The sequence below is a fragment of the Chlorocebus sabaeus genome, chromosome 2 (assembly GCF_047675955.1).
Source record: "Chlorocebus sabaeus isolate Y175 chromosome 2, mChlSab1.0.hap1, whole genome shotgun sequence".
Taxonomy (NCBI): domain Eukaryota; kingdom Metazoa; phylum Chordata; class Mammalia; order Primates; family Cercopithecidae; genus Chlorocebus; species Chlorocebus sabaeus.
In genome coordinates, this window is record NC_132905.1 from 97,558,038 (window position 1) to 97,578,167 (window position 20,130).

General features: G+C 47.6%; 2 protein-coding genes across 5 annotated transcripts in view; one reads left to right on the top strand and one right to left on the bottom strand.

Annotated features, from left to right (window-relative positions):
• HSF2BP (heat shock transcription factor 2 binding protein) overlaps positions 1–12,904 on the bottom strand; it is a 133,440-nt gene extending 120,536 nt beyond the window's left edge. The window contains exons 1-4 of one of the 4 annotated variants that reach the window (XM_073010900.1): positions 12,740–12,904; positions 11,421–11,687; positions 9,633–9,783; positions 286–389 (exon numbers count right to left, since the gene is read on the bottom strand). In XM_073010900.1, coding sequence (XP_072867001.1) covers positions 286–389; positions 9,633–9,783; positions 11,421–11,687; positions 12,740–12,886 — 669 coding nt within the window. In that variant the 5' untranslated portion in view covers positions 12,887–12,904. The remainder of the gene's footprint in view (positions 1–285; positions 390–9,632; positions 9,784–11,420; positions 11,688–12,739) is intronic. The other 3 variants (XM_073010909.1, XM_037984882.2, XM_007969505.3) reach the window with 3 other exon arrangements.
• A 6-nt stretch (positions 12,905–12,910) lies between these two features.
• Positions 12,911–20,130, top strand: part of RRP1B (ribosomal RNA processing 1B) — a 37,409-nt gene continuing 30,189 nt past the window's right edge. The window contains exon 1 of the mRNA XM_007969466.3: positions 12,911–13,145. Coding sequence (XP_007967657.3) covers positions 13,016–13,145 — 130 coding nt within the window. The 5' untranslated portion in view covers positions 12,911–13,015. The remainder of the gene's footprint in view (positions 13,146–20,130) is intronic.

Sequence of the window (20,130 nt, forward strand, 5' to 3'; positions counted from 1 at the left end):
TTATAGCAACACAAAATGAACTAAGATAATTATGAACCTTTATGTTGTAGGGCAGATTTTTAAACATAAAAGTTAAAACATACCAAGTGAATAACCTACGTGTTAAATGTTTACAAAATCCATCTGTTCAACTACATTCCAACACACTCAGAATACATACATTTACAAATACAATTTATTGAGGATTAAGAGTAAAAAATTCAGACCCACTGCTTATCATAAGTGAAAGGCTGTAAACCAATCCCACTTTCTGGCATGGTGAGAGCCTATCCCTAAGCATGGTACCTTCTTGTCTCTTATGCTGTCAGCCTGCACGGTTTCCAGGCGGGCTTTAAAGTGCTCACAATCCATTTTCAGCTGCTCTAATTCTTGCTCTTTCCTTTCCAGGTCTAGGAGAAAAAGACATAAAATTTCTTAAGATATTTCAAGTCACTAATCTCTCCCTAAGCACCTATTTTGCCCAGTCTTATTAAAACATGCACTGATTACTTAGGTAAGAACATCTGCATTTCTTGACTTCTAACCTGTTCTTGAATAATCAATATTCTAAAAGTCTTGTTCTCTAAATTCATCTCAGTTTTTAGCCCATAGCACAAAGGACTTTGGTTTTCTGTTCTGTGTTTTTAAGGCTTCGCTTTACTGCCAGACAGTACTCAAGGCTTCAAGAAAATGTGTTATTTAAAGGATTGAAGGCAGAGCTGAGAAGCCCGACTGTCTCATGGCACAGACTTGTCGCTACTCCATGAAAAGCAGAAGGCAGCTCAGGGAGTGCACGGCGCCAGCACAGGCTGATTCACAAAGCTAGTGTCACCCACTGGCAGACTGACTCAATGGGAACAACTGCAGTAGTCGGCACTGGAGGAGGGAAATAACAGTGATAAAAAAGAGAAAATGCTACAGTGAAAGAGTGGGAACTACATAGTACTTCCTCTCCACCACACTCATTTAGTTGATGAGTCAACAACGACCAACAAAAATCCCAAAAAAATCCATGTCAATAAACCAAGCAAAAGCATTATCAACTTTAAATTTAAAATATTATGTTGCAGAAATACTGACATTCAAAAAAATCAAATACATAATACAAAGTTTTAAGTGTTTGATCTCAAGAGCTAGGAAATCATCAGTTTTTATACCAACATATACCAAGACTTGAGGGTGCTAAGAGCTAATAGTCTAACTTCTCTGATTAAAGTAGCGATGCTTTAGGACAGTGATTCTCAAACTTTAGTGTACATCAGAATCCCTGGAGGACCTGACAATACAGTGTCGGCTGGGTCCCATTCACAGAGTTTCCAATTTGGAACCCCTGAGGTGAGCCTGAGAATTTACATTTCTAACAAGCGCCTGTCTGGGACCCACACTTTGAGAACTACTTCTGGGCAATAACCTGGTCTCTCATCACCAATTAAATAAAATGAACATGCAACACATGACCAGCAACAGCAAACAAGGGAATCCATCCACAGGAATGTGAAAGAGCAAAAAAAAATGAAGAGTAATGGAAGGCAGCTACCTATTATTTGTCACATGAAGGAATTTCACTTCTTTACACATTCCCTCTCCTAATCCTTGAACCGAGAAAAACACAAAGCAACTCTGCTTATCTGTCTCATTCTTATACTCTCACTTGGGATGAGTGAGAAAGTCTCAAAGAGCCAGGCGCCTGGAAAACGGAACATTACTCCACCCTAGAGGAGAAAAAGCTCACAGACACTTCCTCAATTATGTGCAAACAAACGAGAAGGGGTAGGGCTTTCGAATTTAGGGATCCGAGAGGACAAGAGGAAGCCCGAATAAGAAACTTGTGGAGACTGCTTAGAACACATGTGTATCCCCAAAGCCCTAAAGCAAACTTTAATAAAGGAAGGAAGAAATAAAGCTAGTCTCTAAATTTTCTAGAGACCCTGTCCCAGAAGAAAGATTAGAACCTAAAAGTAAATATTCAGACCAGCTAAACAGTATACAATTGGCTGGCAAAGCTTCTTATAAAATGTGTTTCTCAGGGGCCAGGCTCGGTGGCTTACGCCTGTGTAATTCCAGCACTTCGGAAAGCCGAGGTGGGAGGATCGCTTGAGGCCAGGAGTTCGAGACCAGCCAGGGTAAGCACCCCATCTCTCAAAAAAAAAAAAAGTGTTTCTCAGAAATAGAGCAAAGTGCCATTGGACTATATCCTCTCCCTCAAATCACAGTTTCATTTTCTGCTCTTTTAAGAAATATTATGCCACAATGACTTTTACTGGAATTCTTGATTTTATCCTAATCCCGGCCAAAAAAATCAACTAGCAAGCACTATGCTTTAAAAACTACATACTTGTATTATTTGTAACAATGTCAAATGGAAATACATTATTTATACACATACACACTACAATCATCATATATGAAATACCACCTACGGTCATAGACAAAAAAGAACAAACTGAAAAACTAAGACAAAATTTCTGTGATTTAAAATTTTTCTTTGCATTTAACTGTTAAATTTGGCTTCTACTATTAAACTATATATTACTCAAACATGGTAAAGGAGATAGGAAATCTCTACAAGCCTTATTATGTATAAAAACCTGTGGGAATTAACTTTGACCACCCAAAAGGGCTCTCTTGCATTATGGTAATTTCATAATCACTTGTTCTAGACAGCTGTACGCAACCCTAGTGTAAGTTAACACACCAAAAGGACAGAGTTAAAACATCCGACTCTAGGACTCTACAGTAGGCAATCTCAGAATTCCGGTCATGGAGGCCACACCCATCCACGCCAGGCTCCTGAGGAGGTGGCAAGTGCCCTTCTGCTGTATGAGGCCGCCGCCTTGTGGCCAGATGGGAGCATTGCTGCTGCCTTGGAACATAACTCTGACCTTGCATTTTCAACTTGGCCCACTGTGTGCCTGCTACCTGAAAGCACCCTGAAGGCAGGGATTTGCATACGTTTTCTTCTATGCCTACCCTCCAAATGTCTATATGGAACATAGTAGGCAATACAAAAGTATTTGTCACATAAATTTATTTCACTTCTTTATACATTCCTTCTGCTAATCTTTGAACCAATAAAAACACACAGCTACTTTGGTTATCTGTATGTCTCATTCTTACACAATAAGAATATATTACTTTTGTAATTTTTTTAAACCCAGAGACAGAAATAATATGAACAGTGAATATTACAAACAACCTAAATCATAGACCATTAAAACACCTATGTATCTTCTGAAACAACCTTTATTTTTTTTTTTTTTTTTTTTTTTTTTTTTTTGAGACGGAGTTGCTCTGTTGCCCAGGCTGGAGTGCAGTGGGGAGATGGCACGATCTCAGCTCACTGCAACCAACATCTCCCAGGTTCAAGCGATCCTCCCAACTCAGCCTCCCGAGTAGCTAGGGCTACAGGTGCCCACCACCACGCCTGGCTAATTTTTGTATTTTTAGTAGAGATAGGGTTTCACCATGTTGGCCAGGCTAGTCTTGAACTCCTGACCTCAAGTGATCTGCCCATCTTGGCCTCCCAAAGTGCTGAGATTACAGGCGTGAGCTGCTGCATGCAGCCGATAATCATTTCTTAATACAGGTCTAATAACATGAGAATGGCTGTATCTCTTAATACTCAACTTATTCACAGGGAGGGTACAGAAAGCTAGAAATGAAAAGAAGGGTTTCTAAAACACTAATCAAAGAAAACTGCACAAACGGCATCAATTTATCTTACTATTTCTTTATCACCTGGTATGTGAGGTTGGGAGTTCAAGAGCAGCCTAGACAACATGGTGAAACCCCATCTCTACTAGAAATACAAAAATTAGCCCAGCGTGGTGGTACACGCCTATAGTCCCAGCTACTCGGGAGGCTGAGGTGTGAGGACTGCTTGAACCTGGGAGGCAGATGTTGCAGTGAGCCAAGATCATGCCGTTGCACTTCAGCCTGGGCGACAGAGCAAGACTTCATCTCATAAAAAAAAAAAAAAAACTAAGATCAATCTTGAACTCAAATTAATTCTGTTGATTTCTCAAACCAGAGTCAGGGAACTTTGCTTTCCATTCACTGACACACATACATGACATGAATAGTAGGGTGGTCAGGGGTGATATTCAAGCACTACACGCCTCTTCCCCCTCCATCTTGACCACCTTTCCACCTCCTCTGTCCATAAGCTCCCCAAGTGGTTTTTTCTCTACTTTCCTGTGTTCTAGACAATCTCCACCCTGATCTGTGTCCCAAGAGGCGGATGTGAAGTCCCATAGCAACAGGCCTCCCTCGTCCTATGGCTTCCTGTTGGATGCAGTAGCAGCCCTGCAGGAAACTGGAGGACAGGAGGAGATGACTAAGGGTGGGACATGTCTTCCCACTCCATCCTCCCTGCTGGGCTTCATCCTTCTGGGAGAGGCCACAGGTGCTGTCAAGCATCTTGTCCAGAGCAACGCCTCACCAAGTCTGGTACCTCTCTCCCTTCTCCTGCTCCTTCAACCTAGGGGAGGCGATGGCGCTCCACTCGTCAGTTCCTGGATGCTTCTTTCTCCAGGCACTGGTTCCCTGAACCCTGATCACACTTAATCTCTTCACTTTACTGTTTACTCCTTTTGTTCCCTGCCAGGATATGGATGTGACACACTCTTGATGTTCTTTCATTTGGACCACAATAAACTCTGAGTCAAAGTAATAATCCTTTTTTGGTGCTCACTCTTTGGTTCCACTCTTCATGGACATTTCTCAAGTTCTTATTTCTACAGACTACAAATAATTCTTCCCAGAATTGAAATGGGGGTACCTCATATCAAACTCTGTAAATTAATCTCAAAATATCCTACAAACACTTTAGAAATAACATAGTGCAGTGGTTTTCAAATCCTACTGCTAAGAATCTAACAGTACCTGGGGAACAATTACAGTCTCATAAACATTTAATTAATACCCTATTTTACAAAGTTATTTAAACTTTTTATTTGGAAGTAATTTCAAATTCATAAAAATACAGAAAAAAAAATGCCCATATATCTCTTTACCCAGACTTACCTACTATTAACATTTTGTTTGCCTCATTTGCTCATCATTTATTTATTTAATTTAAAAAAATTTTTTTAGAGATGGAGCTTCCCTCTGTTGCCCAGGCTAGAGTACAGTGGCACAATCTCGACTCACTGTCACTTCTGCCTCCCGGGCTCAAGCGACTCTCCTGCCTCAGCCTCCTGAGTAGAGTAGCTGAGATTACAGGTGTGCTGACCGCACCTGGCCTTTTGTTTGTTTTTTGTTTTTTGGGAGTTTGTTGTTTTTTTTTTGAAAAAAAATGTTAAATACAAAAATCAGCCAGGCATGATGGTGCACACCTGTAGTCCCAGCTACTCGGGAGAGGGAGAGGGAAGGGAGGGGGAAGGGAGAGGGAGAGGGAAGGGAGAGGGAGGGGGAAGGGGGAGGGAGGGGGAAGGGAGAGGGAGGGGGAAGGGAGAGGGAGGGGGAAGGGAGAGGGAGGGGGAAGGGGGAGGGAGGGGGAAGGGGGAGGGAGGGAAGGGAGAGGGAGGGGGAAGGGAGAGGGAGGGGGAAGGGGGAGGGAGAGGGAAGGGGGAGGGAGGGGGAAGGGAGAGGGAGGGGGAAGGGAGAGGGAGGGGGAAGGGGGAGGGAGGGGGAAGGGGGAGGGAGAGGGAAGGGAGAGGGAGAGGGAAGGGAGAGGGAGAGGGAAGGGAGAGGGAGAGGGAAGGGAGAGGGAGAGGGAAGGGAGAAGGAGGGAAGGGAGAGGGAGAGGGAAGGGAGAGGGAGAGGGAAGGGAGAGGGAGAGGGAAGGGAAAGGGAGAGGGAAGGGAGAGGGAGGCAAGGGAGAGGGAGGCAAGGGAGAGGGAGAGGGAAGGGAGAGGGAGAGGGAAGGGAGAGGGAGAGGGAAGGGAGAGGGAGAGGGAAGGGAGAGGGAGAGGGAAGGGAGAGGGAGGGAAGGGAGAGGGAGAGGGGAGAGGGAGGGAAGGGAGAGGGAGGCAAGGGAGAGGGAGGCAAGGGAGAGGGAGGGAAGGGAGAGGGAGAGGGGAGAGGGAGGGAAGGGAGAGGGAGGCAAGGGAGAGGGAGGCAAGGGAGAGGGAGGCAAGGGAGAGGGAGGGAAGGGAGAGGGAGGGAAGGGAGAGGGAGGGAAAGGAGAGGGAGGGAAGGGAGAGGGAGGGAAGGGAGAGGGAGGGAAGGGAGAGGGAGAGGGAGAGGGAAAGGAGAGGGTGGGAAGGGAGAGGGAGGGAAAGGAGAGGGAAGGGAGGGAGAGGGAAGGGAGGGAGAGGGAAGGGAGGGAGGGAGAGGGAAGGGAGAGGGAAGGGAAGGGAAAGGAAGGGAAGGGAGAAGGAAGGGAAGGGAAGGGAAGGGAAGGGAAGGGAAGGGAGAAGGAAGGGAGAAGGAAGGAAGAGAAAGAAAGAAAGAAGGGCATGCAGAGGCAGTAGGGTGCTCCCTATAATCAGCCAGGGAGATAATGATAGACAAAATCAGGGGCCCTGCACTCCCAATAACTTATAAAGTAAAATGGAAATAAAACCATGTGTCTGAAGGAGAAACATAGGGTACCATGACAACATTTCAAAGGAAGATGGATCACATCAAGGTAGTCAGATTAGGCAGTGACTCTGGGCCAAGGCTATGCCCAGTAATATAAAGGTTTTTAAGCTGTAGCATGGTTTTGTTTAGGTTTTTGGATGATAGTGAGTTTGGGTGGGTTTTTTAGGTTTTTGTTCTTTATCCTAAAAACAAAGAGAAGCTTCCGAAGACTTACACAGGTGAATAGCATCATCAGATTGAACTGTCACAAACTACTCAGGCTACAGTGTATCCGAGTGACTGGAGAGTGGCAGTGAGGAGACTGCCAGTAGAAGACAGAACACAGCAGTGGAGACAGACGCAGGCTGATGATTCAGGATGCATCCATGAAGTAACACTCACAAGACTTACCAGCGGACAGGTTTCATGGGGAGTAGTGAGGAAGAGAGACAGGTAACAAGGAAGACTCCTGGGTCTCTAGTCTGGGTGGGGTGCTCTGAGGAGACTGAGACAGGCCAGTGTAAGACAGGGGCAGGGGATGGATAGCATGAGGCAGACATGACAACAGGAAGTAAACATTAGCCTGCACCGAGAAAGCAAAAGTCTGTCCTGACTTCTGTCAGGCTGGAATAACACACACGGATAAAGTCAGGTGCCAAGTTAACAGAAAATCTCTCTCAAAGACAATGCAACCGTCAAGTGTCATAATGACCTCTTCTTCGAGTGACTGCCTACTTCTTATTCACTGAGAAGCCTGATTCTGTAAAATCCCAGACTCGCAGGAATTTTGTTGTTTGAAATTATACAAGAAAGAAGATCCCACTCTTGCCTGCAGGATCTAAGTCACTGTGACACAGACAAGAACCCTATTTCCAGCTGCTGCAGAGCTTCAAGTAAGGGATTTCTAGAACAATGTTCCACGTCTATTTGAACTTTGTAGTTTTCAAGGAAACAGGACCTGGGTCCACTTCACAGTCAGACTTGATAATGGTCCCTTTAGACACAGTTCTATTTTGCTTCATTTATGCTTCACCTAATACCACTCTGTCTCTAAGTCCTATAACAACTCTATCCTCTTCTTTGTTGAGATGCCCCCACAGTTTCTTGGTGTTCTGGTATGGTCTTCCTCATTGCAGAATCATAAACCTCACTCTGTCAAGACTGTGGGTGACAGTTCCTGGTGACCTGAGACTGATTAGGCTAGGGCAAACATTTAGAATTTGAAATAATCATGAAACAAGCAGGAAGAAATGCCAAGTAGGAGTCAGGCACAAGGCCTTGAGCTTGGAGAGTTCTGGGCTAGAGACTAAATCCAGCAGCCACTGGCATCAGGATGGTAACTGAAGCTAGGAGCGTACATGAGACTGCCTAGAGAGAAGCCATGGGGTGAGGCAAGAAGGGGGGCCTAGGCCTGAGCCTCAAGCCCTATTTGAAGGCTGCTAAACAGAGAAGGATAAATTTCAGCAAAGAATAAGCAGGAATTGCCAGAGAGATTAAGGGGGAAAAGGTGACTCTATAGCCTGGGGGAGGCCAGGACTGAGATAAGATCTCCCAAAGTCAGACCGTGATCAAGTGACCACAGATTTGTTTGTGGCCCTCACTCAGTTTGATTTTGGCAGGGGGACTGATCACTAAAGACATTCATGTTAACTAACTCATGAGACCCTGATGTATCTTTTAGAATGCCAGTTTATTAATTTACAGTGAGAATATAACATGCACCGCTACTGGTGTGTGCCTATTTATCTTCCTTTCCTGAAGACAAATGCACAAGGAATGACTAATCTCAGAAAGTTGCTGGATGAGCATGAAATCAAAACTAGGGAAAGTAAGAAGTCAATGACCTGACATTTTGGCAACCAATGACATGGCATACATCTGGCAGGGTCCCAGTGGGAAAGAGAAATCAACTCAGATGTTGAGACTTTTCTGAAAGGACCACTTACAGAGGGGAGAGCAGAGATAACGGAATCATCAAGAGACACTGAGGTACCCAGGGACCAGCAACAGCCCTACAGCCAAAGCAGCAGGGGAAGAAAACGGCATTCCTGGAGTCCAGCAAGAGCTAGGACTACGGAGGAGGCCTCTAGACAGGAGTATTTGTTCTGGAGGGATGCAGCTACTGCCACAGAACAGTAGCAAAGCAGGGAGGGAGCGGGAAGAAACACTCCAACCTCTCTCTCCACCCAGCAATACCTTCCATTGGTGAGCCCCACTGGCAGCCAGCAAGGGAACCACGGAAACCCCGTCTGCAGGAATCTACCTCCCAGAGCATACCACGGGGCAGAGAAGAATGGATCCGAGGACTTCGGAGAGAATACAAACAGGGCAAAGCACTGCGGTAACCACGAGAACTGTCCCCTCTAACTGGATATGGCTGGCCCACTGACCAGATACATTTGCACATGCCAGAAACTCATATTCTTGGGGTGACCTATCTTCTTGTCTGGATGAGTGCTAGACCTACCTGGGCCCCCTGGATGCACCTTTTCCAGAGGGCACACATTGAGGGCTAACAAGCAAATGTCATGCAGTAAATTGGCCTTAACCGTCAAAAGCTGATTTAATCGTGACTTGGCCTCAATCAGGCAAGTGCTGAGACAATCTCAGAATATCTCCAGGAACTTCAATAGGCTCCTAAACTGGCACTCAACATAATGGCTCAGCTCAAATCTCAAAAGTCTGAATGGACACCAGAAAGCCTAAACTTCAATCAGTTCTAGAAACTGGCTCACCCATCTACCTAAAGATAAATGAACACACTTCCAGCTATCTGTACTGACAAGCAAACTCCATGCAAGGTTTCCAGATGGCAAGAACCTTGACTTATGACAGTAAGTACTTAATTTTCAGAATAGAGCTTTTCAGTTATCAAAAGTATAAAATTCTTCTGCCAATGAAGAGTGAGAGAGAAATAGAAGCTGATAATAGATGCTCAGGAAACTGGCAACCAACTTATACCAACTTACATATGTCCAAGTCACTACATTGAGGAAACCTCCCTTTCTTAAGTCATCAGACTCTCCCAAGTATCATCGCAAGGACTACAAGAGTACCTTAAAATTGGTTTACAATTATTTACCTAAGGTAAATCTGCTAGAACAAATTACTGTTACCACCAACGACTGCTGAAAATGAAGACTCACTTTTTTCTACAATCTTTAATTTCTGGAAGCTCTCCAGCACCTCCCCATTTAGTATTCTGGGTAAGAAGTCCCGTATTTGCATCACTTCAGTTGTCAGCCGTTCCAGGTCCTTCTTTCTGACTTTAACAAATTCCTCTTTAGTACCTATGTGCTAAAAGAACAAGCAGATCTTTTATTTCTCTTCACATGACAAAAAAAAACAGCCCAAGTCAACTTGCTTTTCTTTCACGCCTCTTATGTTCATCGTTACTTCAAATCATCTACCTACTGTATGTTCTGCTATAGATCTATTTTATGTATATGTAAACATTTTGAAAGCTGAAGCTTCAGCCTTCAAAAAAGGAGCCACACGTTAGAAATAATAAGAGAAAACAGGCCAGGCGTGGTGGCTTATACTTGAAATCCCAGGAATTTGGGAGGCCAGGAGTTCAAGACCAGTCCGAGCAACACAGAGAGATCCTGTCACTACAAAAATATGAAAACGTGCCCAGGAGGCCGCGATGGCTCACACCTGTAATCCCAGTACTTTGGGAGGCCGAGGCGGGTGGATCACCTGAGGTCAGGAGTTCAAGACCAGCCTGGCCAATATGGTGAAACTCCATCTCTACTAAAAATACAAAAATTAGCTGGGCATGGTGGCATGCACCTGTAATCCCAGCTACTCAGGAGGCTGATGCGGGAAGAAGGTTTGAGTCCAGGAGTTGGAGGCTGCAGTGAGCTATGATCATGCCACTGCCCCCCAGTCTGGGCAACAGAGCAAGAACACGAAAAACGAAAGTCATACAAGAGCTCTATTCCTAAAAGTCAAAGAAAACGCCTGCAACTTTTTATCATTGCAGCACCAAACTAATCAGGAGGAAAAGGAAGTCATCTAGACTGGTTTCCCACTGGGTTTGCTAAGCCTTCTGCCCGTGATCTCATCTATTCACCCCAAGCCTCCAAGATTGTCCAGATGGAAATTAAGGCACGGGAGCTTGGTGACTCTCAATGCAGCACAAATAATAAGGAGTGGAAGCAGGATGTGAACACGGGTCTGGCCCCAGAGTCCAAGCGCCTTCTCCATCGCATGCAATCAGTTAGTTATAAAATCGATGGAGGGGCCGGGCGCAGTGTAATCCCAGCACTTTGGGAGGCCAAGACGGGCAGATCACGAGGTCAGAAGATTAGGACCATCCTGGCCCACACGGTGAAACCCCGTCTCTACAAAAAAATACAAAAAACTAGCCGGGCGAGGTGGCGGCGCCTGTAGTCCCAGCTACTCCGGAGGCTGAGGCAGGAGAATGGCGGGAACCCGGGAGGCAGAGCTTGCAGTGAGCTGAGATCCGGCCACTGCACTCCAGCCTGGGCCACAGAGCGAGACTCCGTCTCAAAAAAAATAAAAAAATAAATAAAATAAAAAATCCATGGAGAGCAGATTCTGAGACTGACGCTGTCTCGCTAAGTCCCGGAGCACGGGGCCAGGGCCTTCGGAGGGGAACTGGGCTTCCACAGGGCAGAGAGAGGTGACCATCCATCCTACGCTCCCATGCCCACTTTGGCGCCACTGAGTGCCCCCACCGCGCGCAGCCTCACAGACCGGGTCCCCGCGTGGGTTTGGAGGCGAAAGTCGCCTCCCACCCACGTCTTCACCCCGCTCCGGCCCAGCCCACGCTGTCCGGGGAGGAAGTCCCCAGGCCTCCCCCAAGCACACGACAGCGGGCCGTCTCCGAGCGCACTGGGAGCGGCCCTGAGGGGAGCGAATGGCGACGGCTCAAACACGCTGGCGGCGCCCAGGGCTTCCTCACTGACCCTGCAGGCCTCCTCAGCGCCGCCCGCTTCGCCCATGGCAGCCGCGGCCTCGGATCCGTTCTCCTGCGCGGCGGCGTGCCCTCTGACCCCTGACGCCAGAAAGCGCGGGAACGTGTCCACGCCGGGGGTCGGGAACGGAGAGGCGCGAGGCTCAAACCTCGCAGAATTTGCGCGGTATTCTCGGCCGAGAGCGCGAGGAGTGGTCTTGGGGAGGTCCCACTTTGGCTCTTCTGGCTTAGCCGGGGTTTTAAACTTAGCTGGGGTTATCTGCAAAGTAGAAGGAAAGTCAGCCCCTGATGTAAGTGTCAAGTAAAATAAATCGGATGAGTCCTTTCCTGTTTGGCGAGGAATGCTACACTAAGGGGGACTGTTTCAAACTGGCACTCTTTGCTGAAAACCTCGCCTCCGCGGTTCGCCTTCCCTCGCTCGGATTCAGGCGCTTTTATGTTAAGGGTTGAATTTTTGTGTCAACAGGCACCTCGGGAGGTCGCCCAGATAACTGAGCGGAGCAATTGAGATAACCCCTGCTACGTGTGGAGTGACCTAGTCCATTAACTTGCCCCGGCACGCCCGCTGAGTCCGCAAAATACAGGATGTCCTCGGGTTTTAGATGAACCCAAAGCTAAGATTTCTTCCCTCTCTGGAGTTAGCAAGCAGCCCGCCCTGCCCAACTCCCCTGGAAGCGCGCGTGCTCTCCAGGCTTCGTGACGCCGGCGCGGGCGCCCCAGCACTGGCACCAGGGCTCCAGAGTAAGGGGCGCGCCGACCTGCCCGAGCCTGTGCAGGCGCTGGCGGAAGGCGAGCCCTCCACCCGCTCCACAGGCCCCAGTGCCGGCCTTTCCTTCCAGTGTCAACTCCACCTGGCGGCTCCACAGTTAAAAACTCCGTGCCACAGAGATCGCAGGTGAGCTGCTGGCACAACGGGGTGTGCTAAATGGGATTAAAGATCCTAGACTGGCCAGGCGCGGTGGTTCAAGCCTGTAATCCCAGCGCTCAGGGAGGCCGAGGCGGGAGGATTGCTTAAGCCCAGGAGTTTGAGACCAGCCTGGACAACATAGCGAGACCCCGTCTCTACAAAAATAAAAAGTAGTGGGGCGTGATGGCGCGCGCCTGTAGTCTCAGCTACTTGGGCGGTCGACATGGGAGGATCGCTTGAGTCTGGGAGATCGAGGCTGCAGTGAGCCAAGATCACCGCCAAGATCGCGCCCCTGCACTCCAGCCTGGGCGACAGAAGGAGACCCTGTCTCAAAAACAAAAAATCCTAGACCGTTTACAAACAGCCGTCCGTCTCTTCCTGGCCAAATCCTAACCCTGGCTAACCTCGCCGTGTACAGCCTGAATTTTGGCAACCGAAAGGCAGCGCCGGCGCCACGCGCACAAGACATGGGCCGCTCCGCCCGCTGCCAGGGCCACGGCCGCGCTCACTCCCAGAGCGCGCTGCGAGCGGCGGCGCCTTTGTGACGCCATCAATCCGCGCGCCGTCGCCGCCTTCTGTGCAGTCGCGGCCCTGGCGGACGGCGGCTGGCTGCTCCGCGGCGCTCGACTGGCGGCAGCTGCACCGCGGGTTGCGCGGCCGGGGATGCTCCAGCGGGCGCGATGGCCCCCGCCATGCAGCCGGCCGAGATCCAATTTGCCCAGCGGCTGGCGTCCAGCGAGAAGGGCATTCGGGACCGGGCGGTGAAGAAGCTGCGCCAGTACATCAGCGTGAAGACGCAGAGGGAGACAGGTGGGCGCACGGCGGCGGTCAGCCGCGCCACATGGCGGGCCGGGGGCCGGGGCTGGGGCCAGGGCCCTGGCACGGAACGCGGCTTCCACGTGTTGTCGTGACACCCAGCGTGTGCTTAGGTTTCCGCGCTGCCAGAACCGCTTCTTGCTGTGTCCAGTGCCTTTTCACACTTGAGGAAACGGGTTGAGGGTGTTCCGTTACTTGTGAAAGTCACAGTAAGCGGGGAAGCTGAGAAAAGACCCACATGGGTCCGATTCCCCAGCCGGCATCTCGAATCACTGGGCTGCCCTCATTTGCCCTGGTGTCCGGTCGGTGATTGCCGCCTTTCTTTGACCAGCACCTTTACGTGCCGGGGCTGGAGGAGAGAAGACAGAATCACTACTCTCGAGGATCTGTTAGTAATAAAGCAAGGAGGCAAACAGGCAAAGTAGACCTTGTGTGACTGTAGTAAAGGAAATGAAAACCAGGTAGTAGGCCGGGCGGGGTGTCTCACGCATGTAATCCCAACACTTTGGGAAGCCGAGGCGGGCAGATGACCGGAGGTCGGGAGTTCGAGACCAGTCTGGCCAATCCAACATGGTGAAACGCCGGCTCTACTAAAAATACAAAATTAGCCGGGCATGGTGGCGCATGCCTGTAATCTCAGTACTCGAGAGGCTGAGGTAGGAGAATCGCTTGAACCTGGGAGGCGGACGTTGCAGTGAGCCCAGATCGCACGATTGCACTCCAACCTGGGCAACAAGAGCGAAACTCCATCTCAAAAAAAAGAAAGAAAGAAAGAGAGAAAGAAAGAAAACCAGGTAATAGCAAGAAGTGAAGGAGGTTGCTCTTGATAGACTGTTCTGGAAAGGCCTCTCGGGTGATGTTCAGCTGAAATCTGAAGAGAGATGAGCGGAAACCTCCTATGCAGAGGCAGGAAAGAGCTTCACGTGCCGTAGGAGTGGTTTGAAAGACCAATTAAGTTGTGGGTGGGCGGGGGGAGTGTGATGAGATGAAGTTGGAGATTGTAGGCAGTAGCCAGATCACACAGGGCTTTGTAGTGTAGATTTTAACGGCACTGCTGTTGAATGATTTCATTTACCTGATCCAAGAATATTTTCTGTAAACTCTTGAGTGAGCCCATACCATATGAACTACAATGTGTGACAGAGGTTTTAAGATAAAGTTTGATTTAGTTACTGATGGTACTAATACATTTAGAATCTGCTTAAAAGAACAGATATTATCTCCCCCATTACTGACATTCTCAGTTTGTTTTAAGAAAAATCACCAGACTACCCAAAAAAGGAAAATAAACTTTCCTGGGAAGTCTGGTAGAAAAAGGAATGAAGACCAAAATTTCTGACTTTGATTCTGTTAGGGATGTCCCTAAGAGATTTTGTTTACTCTCACAGTTCCAGGTACCCCATATATGCTGGTGGTTTCTAAACCTAAATTGCTGACCCAGCCCTTTCCTACTTGCAACTGGGATGTGCCTTGCTAGTCTGGCTTCTCTACCTGGCACCTCACACTCAGGATGCCAAAAAACGTCGTATTTTCTTTCCCCGAAAGCCTGTTGTCTGCTGCTGCTCCTCTACCACCTGTTTTCTCTTCTTTTGGTTGCTAGTTCCCACCAGCCATTCGGATTCCAGCTGGATGCGCGGGATTGTCCTGGACTCCTCTGTCTTCCTCATCCTCTTCCCCTGGCCCACATCCAGTGTCCCTCAGTCCTCCCTCCTTCACCTCCTGATGAAATAAATTCTCTGACTGTGGGCCCTTTGCATCTCACCCAAACTTCTGCACCTGCATATTCCCTAACTGGTCTTGTTAACTTCATTTGTGTCCCCCCGAATCTGTCCTCCACAGACCAGCCCAGGGTCATCTTCCTAAAACAAATCTGATCCCACATCACCAATATTTTTTGAAATTTAGTGTCTGCAAGTCATGATCTGTCCTCAGGTGCTCTTCCTCCCTAAGCCCCATGTGACTGCTTCATGTTCCGTCAACAGAACCGGTCATGGGTCTTGGTGTACAGCACACAATTTCTCACCTCTCTGCCTTTGCTTCTCCTGTTCACTCTGCAAAGAATCCCACACCTTCTTCACTCGCAGCATTCAGTTCAGTATCACTTCCTTCAAAAAGCCTCCCTAGCATCTCGCCCTACTCCTCCAGGGTCTAAAACATCCACTGTGTCTCTGTTGTAGCACTTAGCTACATTGCTGCTTAATTATCAATGTGCCATTCTACTCCCAAAACAGTGTAAGCTTCCATCTGTTTTCTTAGCCAGAAGTGGGAGTACATGCAGCCATGAAAGATCTTGGCCTATACAAAAGTAGAAGACAAGAAACAATACTTATGGTGCTAAGACAGCCTAGACAGAGCCTTTTGCTCAAACCCTTTGGTGAGCCAGCCCAGGATTTGCAGATGCTGAGGTTATGCGGGGGGCCTAAGACCAGTTTACACCAGTGCTCCAGAGTCCTGTCTGGTTAGTGCCTGTCACACCCAGAGTTTCTTGTCTTGTACATCTTGTTCACCACCACATGGCATGGAGTGCAGTGGGCCTTCAGAAAATAACTCTGCAGCGTGAACGTCATGGACAGTGATAATGGGACAAGAAAACACACGGTCTCCGCCACAGCTATGCCCCACCACAATTAAAACACAAGTTTGGAAATAACTTGGCCTGACATTTGACTCCCATTGACAGGCTCAAAACTTTTTTGCATCTTGTCTTAGGCATCATAAAGGAAATCTGAGATTTCACTCTTCCTGAAACATGAGCTGTTCTGCAGCAACATAAATAGATAGCTTTGTAATTTTAAAAATAAATTGGAAATCTTTGTATTACTTTAAGTTACAGAATGTTGAGCTCATGCTTTAACTGTTCAAGTTGGGTACTCACAGTCCTAAAATGATCACTCTCCATGGCTTTCATTCATAAGAGCTTATTTGTCCCAATTCATTCTTTCATTCATATATTTAGCAAACATTTATGGAGTGCCAACCGTGTACTATTATGTACGCTACTCTTGGCACTGGGAATATAGCAGTGGACAAAACAATCCCTGCCTATCTTACCAGTTCTGCGACTTTAAAAATACTGACTAAAATGGAGAGGCATCCTAAAATCAACCTGGTGACAATTTAATTTGCATCATTGCTTTCTTTTTGGCAACATACAAAATAACAGTACATCTTATGGTTAATGCTATATTCGATTCAGTAAGAAAGTGTTTTTTTGTAATGATGGGGTTAGGGTTCTCTCCACCCAAGAGTTATAATAAATAGGAGTTGTGGATGTTCTGACCCTGGGGCGTGTTCAAGTATAACACTTTACCCCCATCTAAAATGGCTCCTGGGCTCATTATGTGGTGAGAGTAGCTGTTGGATTTGCTGATTTCAAAACCTACTGATATTTCACATGTCTACATGTCTCACTTTGATGTTCACCTCATTTGTTTTGTGTGTTTTTGTTTTTTGAGACAGAGTTTCGCGCTTTCACCCAGGCTGGAGTGCAATAGCACGTTCTCTGCTAACTACAACCTCCACCTTCCAGTTTCAAGCGATTCTCCTGCCTCACCCTCCTGAGTAGCTGGGAGCACCCACCACCATGCCTGGCTAATTTTTGTAATTTTAGTAGAGACAGGGTTTCACCATGTTGGCCAGACTGGTCTTGAGCTCCTGACCTCGTGATCCGCCCCGCCTCTGCCTCCCAAAGTGCTGGGATTACAAGTGTGAGCCACACCGCACCCGGCCTTTGTTTTTGTTTTTTTGAGAGACAGAGACTTGCTCTGTTGCCCAGGCTGGAGTGCAGTGGCACAGCCTCAGCTCACTGCTCCCAGGTTCAAGCGATTCTCCTGCCTCAGCTTCCCAAGTAGCTGGGACTACAGGCATGCACCACCACGCCCAGCTAATTTTTGTATTTTTTTTAGTAGAGACGAGGTTTCACTCTATGTTGGCCAGGCTGGTCTTGAACTCCTGACCTCAGGTGATCTGCCCACCTCGGCCTCCCAAAGTGCTGGGATTACAGGAGTGAGTCACTGCACCTGGCCTACCTCATTCATTTTGAAATAACTAAACCTATATTGTATTGTTGTAAAAACGTAATTGTATTAAGTTTCAGTAATTTAGCCCCAAGAAGAAAAGACTGGTGAAACCAAACTGCTTCAGATAATGTACTTTGCCTTTCAGAGTTTTGAAAGTAATTCAGTAATGAGTATTTCTCTCTTTTACTTTGAATACTTCAAAAATTGGTGGCTTGTTTTTATTAAATTCCTAAGTGAACACACACACATACACACACACAGACATAAATGGAAAATAGATGTTTTAAAAGGGAACCAAATAATGTGGGGTGTGGTGGCTCACGCCTGTAATCCCAACACTTTGGGAGGCCAAGGCAGGTGGATCACCTGAGGTTGGGAGTTCAAGACCAGCCTGACCAACATGGAGAAACCCCGTCTCTACTAAAAGTACAAAATTAGCCAGGTGTGGTGGCACATGCCTGTAATCCCAGCTACTCAGGAGTCTGAGGCAGGAGAATTGCTTGAACCCAGGAGTTGGAGGTTGCGGTGAACCAAGAACGTACCATTGTGCTGCAGCCTGGGCAACAAGAGCAAAACTCCGTCTCAAAAAAAAAGAAAAAGAGCCGGGCACGGTGGCTCACGCCTGTAATCCCAGCACTTTGGGAGGCCGAGACGGGCAGATCATGAGGTCAGGAGATCGAGACCATCCTGGCTAACACGGTGAAACCCCATCTCTACTAAAAATACAAAAAAAAAAAAAAAAACTAGCCGGGTGCGGTGGCGGGTGCCTGTAGTACCAGCAACACGGGAGGCTGAGGCAGGAGAATGGCGCTAACCCGGGAGGCAGAGCTTGCAGTGAGACGAGACTGCGCCACTGCACTCCAGCCTGGGCGACAGAGCGAGACTCCGTCTCAAAAAAAAAAAAAAAGAAAAAGAAAAAAGGGAACAAAATGTAAATAGACCCTAGGAATAGAAAGTGAGACAATTATTATTGTAATATCTCACCAACTGAATAGTGCTTTATTCTTACAGTGTTTCACACATCTTGGGCTTGACCCTAACGATAAATTTTTCATATAGTATAGGTGATAGAACTGAAGCCCAAAAGTCAGTTGACAGTTTTCTGATACTGGGCACTTGTTGGTAGGAAGCTGGGGCCTGAGCCAAGGTTTGTTTCCATACTACTCTGTTGCCTCCTAGAAAAGAGACAATCAGAATATCTTTTCTCATTGTATTAGCCTGTACTTAGGCTGCTAATAAAGACACACCGGATACTGGGTAATTTATAAAGGAAAGAGGTTTAATGGACTCACAGTTCCACATGGCTGGGGAGGCCTCACAATCATGGCATACAGCAAAGGAAAAGCAAAGCAAAGGCACATCATCCGTGGCAGCCAGGCGAGAGGGTATGTGCAGGAGAGCTCCCCTTTATAAAACCGTTAGATCTCATGAGACTTATTCATTCTCATGAGAACAGCATGAGAAAAACCCATCCCTGTGATTCAGGTACCTCCCACTGGGTCCCTCCCACCACGTGTGGGGATTATTACAATTCAAGGTGAGATTTGGGTGGGGACATAGCCAACCCATGTTACTCACCCAGCCCACTTTGCTGCCCACTGTCCAGGGTCTATTGTCACTGTCAGAATCTACTGTTTTCCATTATGAACGCCTCTGTAGCACATCATACTGTGCCTTTGCCTGTTATAGGTGTGGGCTGTCCATAGTAGATACTGGGCAGACCACATTATCACTTACCGTTGGCTTGAACCAGTGGTCTACTTACAAAACCATCTGGAGATAAATGTGCTGTTTTTAAGTGAGAAAGACCAGAATACAGAATATTTTGCCATTTAGGTCACACACACAACTGTGCTTTTCTGCACTACATGTAACTGTTCTGTAAATAAATGCACAGGAAAGATCTGGAAAGATGCACATCAGACAGGTTGCATCAGTCCCTCTAGTTCAGAGCCTGGGATTCAGGAGGCGGGGAGCAAGACAAGCTTGTGATTATATCACTTTGACGGTGGTAAGGTTCTTTGCAATAAACATGTTTTTATTAGTTAGGACTCTTTCAGTTGCAACTTGACAGAACATCCACACCACGCTAGAGTTATTTTATTTTATTTATTTATTTGTTTATTTATTTTTTGAGATGGAGTCTCGCTGTGTCGCTCAGGCTGGAGTGCAGTAGTCTGATCTTGGCTCGCTGAAACCTCCGCCTCCCAGGTTCCAGCGATTCTCCTGCCTCATGGAGAATCTTGGTGCCATTCTCCTGGGATTAAGTGAGTGCTCACTCCTAATTCCTGTGGGATCTGACTGTTAAACAGCCTGGCACCTTCCTCCTCTCTCGCTATGTGACATGACAACTCCCCTCCCCCTCCAGCCAAGACAGGACACTCCCTGAGGTACTCACCAGAAGCGGATGCTGGAGCCATGCTTGTACGGCCTGCAGAGCCCCAAGCCAAATAAACCTCTTAGCATCAGGTATTCCTTTATAGCAATGCAACAGACTAAGACAATGATGTAACTGAAAGGGCAGGAGCGTTAATCAACTTAAACACAAAAAGAGGATTTAAAGGACCCAGGTGACTGTGTGGGGTCAGGCTCGGGGCACTCCTTGTCCTTGCTGGGCAGCTACGTTGTGATTCCTCTCCAAGTCTCTCCACCTTCAAGCAGGGTGCGGAGGGACTCTGTGGTCTGGGTGGGGCTTACCCCACATGGAGAGGAGGCGGCTTCCGCCAATTCAGCAGAATTCCCTTGGCCACAGGACACGTTCAAGGAAAGCCAAGCAACCCTCTGCAGGTAAAAATCTTCTTGCTCAGTCGTTAGGAGTCTCTAGCTCTCTCCTTACTGGACTTGAAGAGAACACACAGTTTGTGCCTGCTCCCAGCCACCTTGTCACACAAGTGGATCCTGTCTGGGAATGGAGACAGTCTTTGGGGCAGCAGCGGTTGCAGTGGAGAAAAACAAGGTTC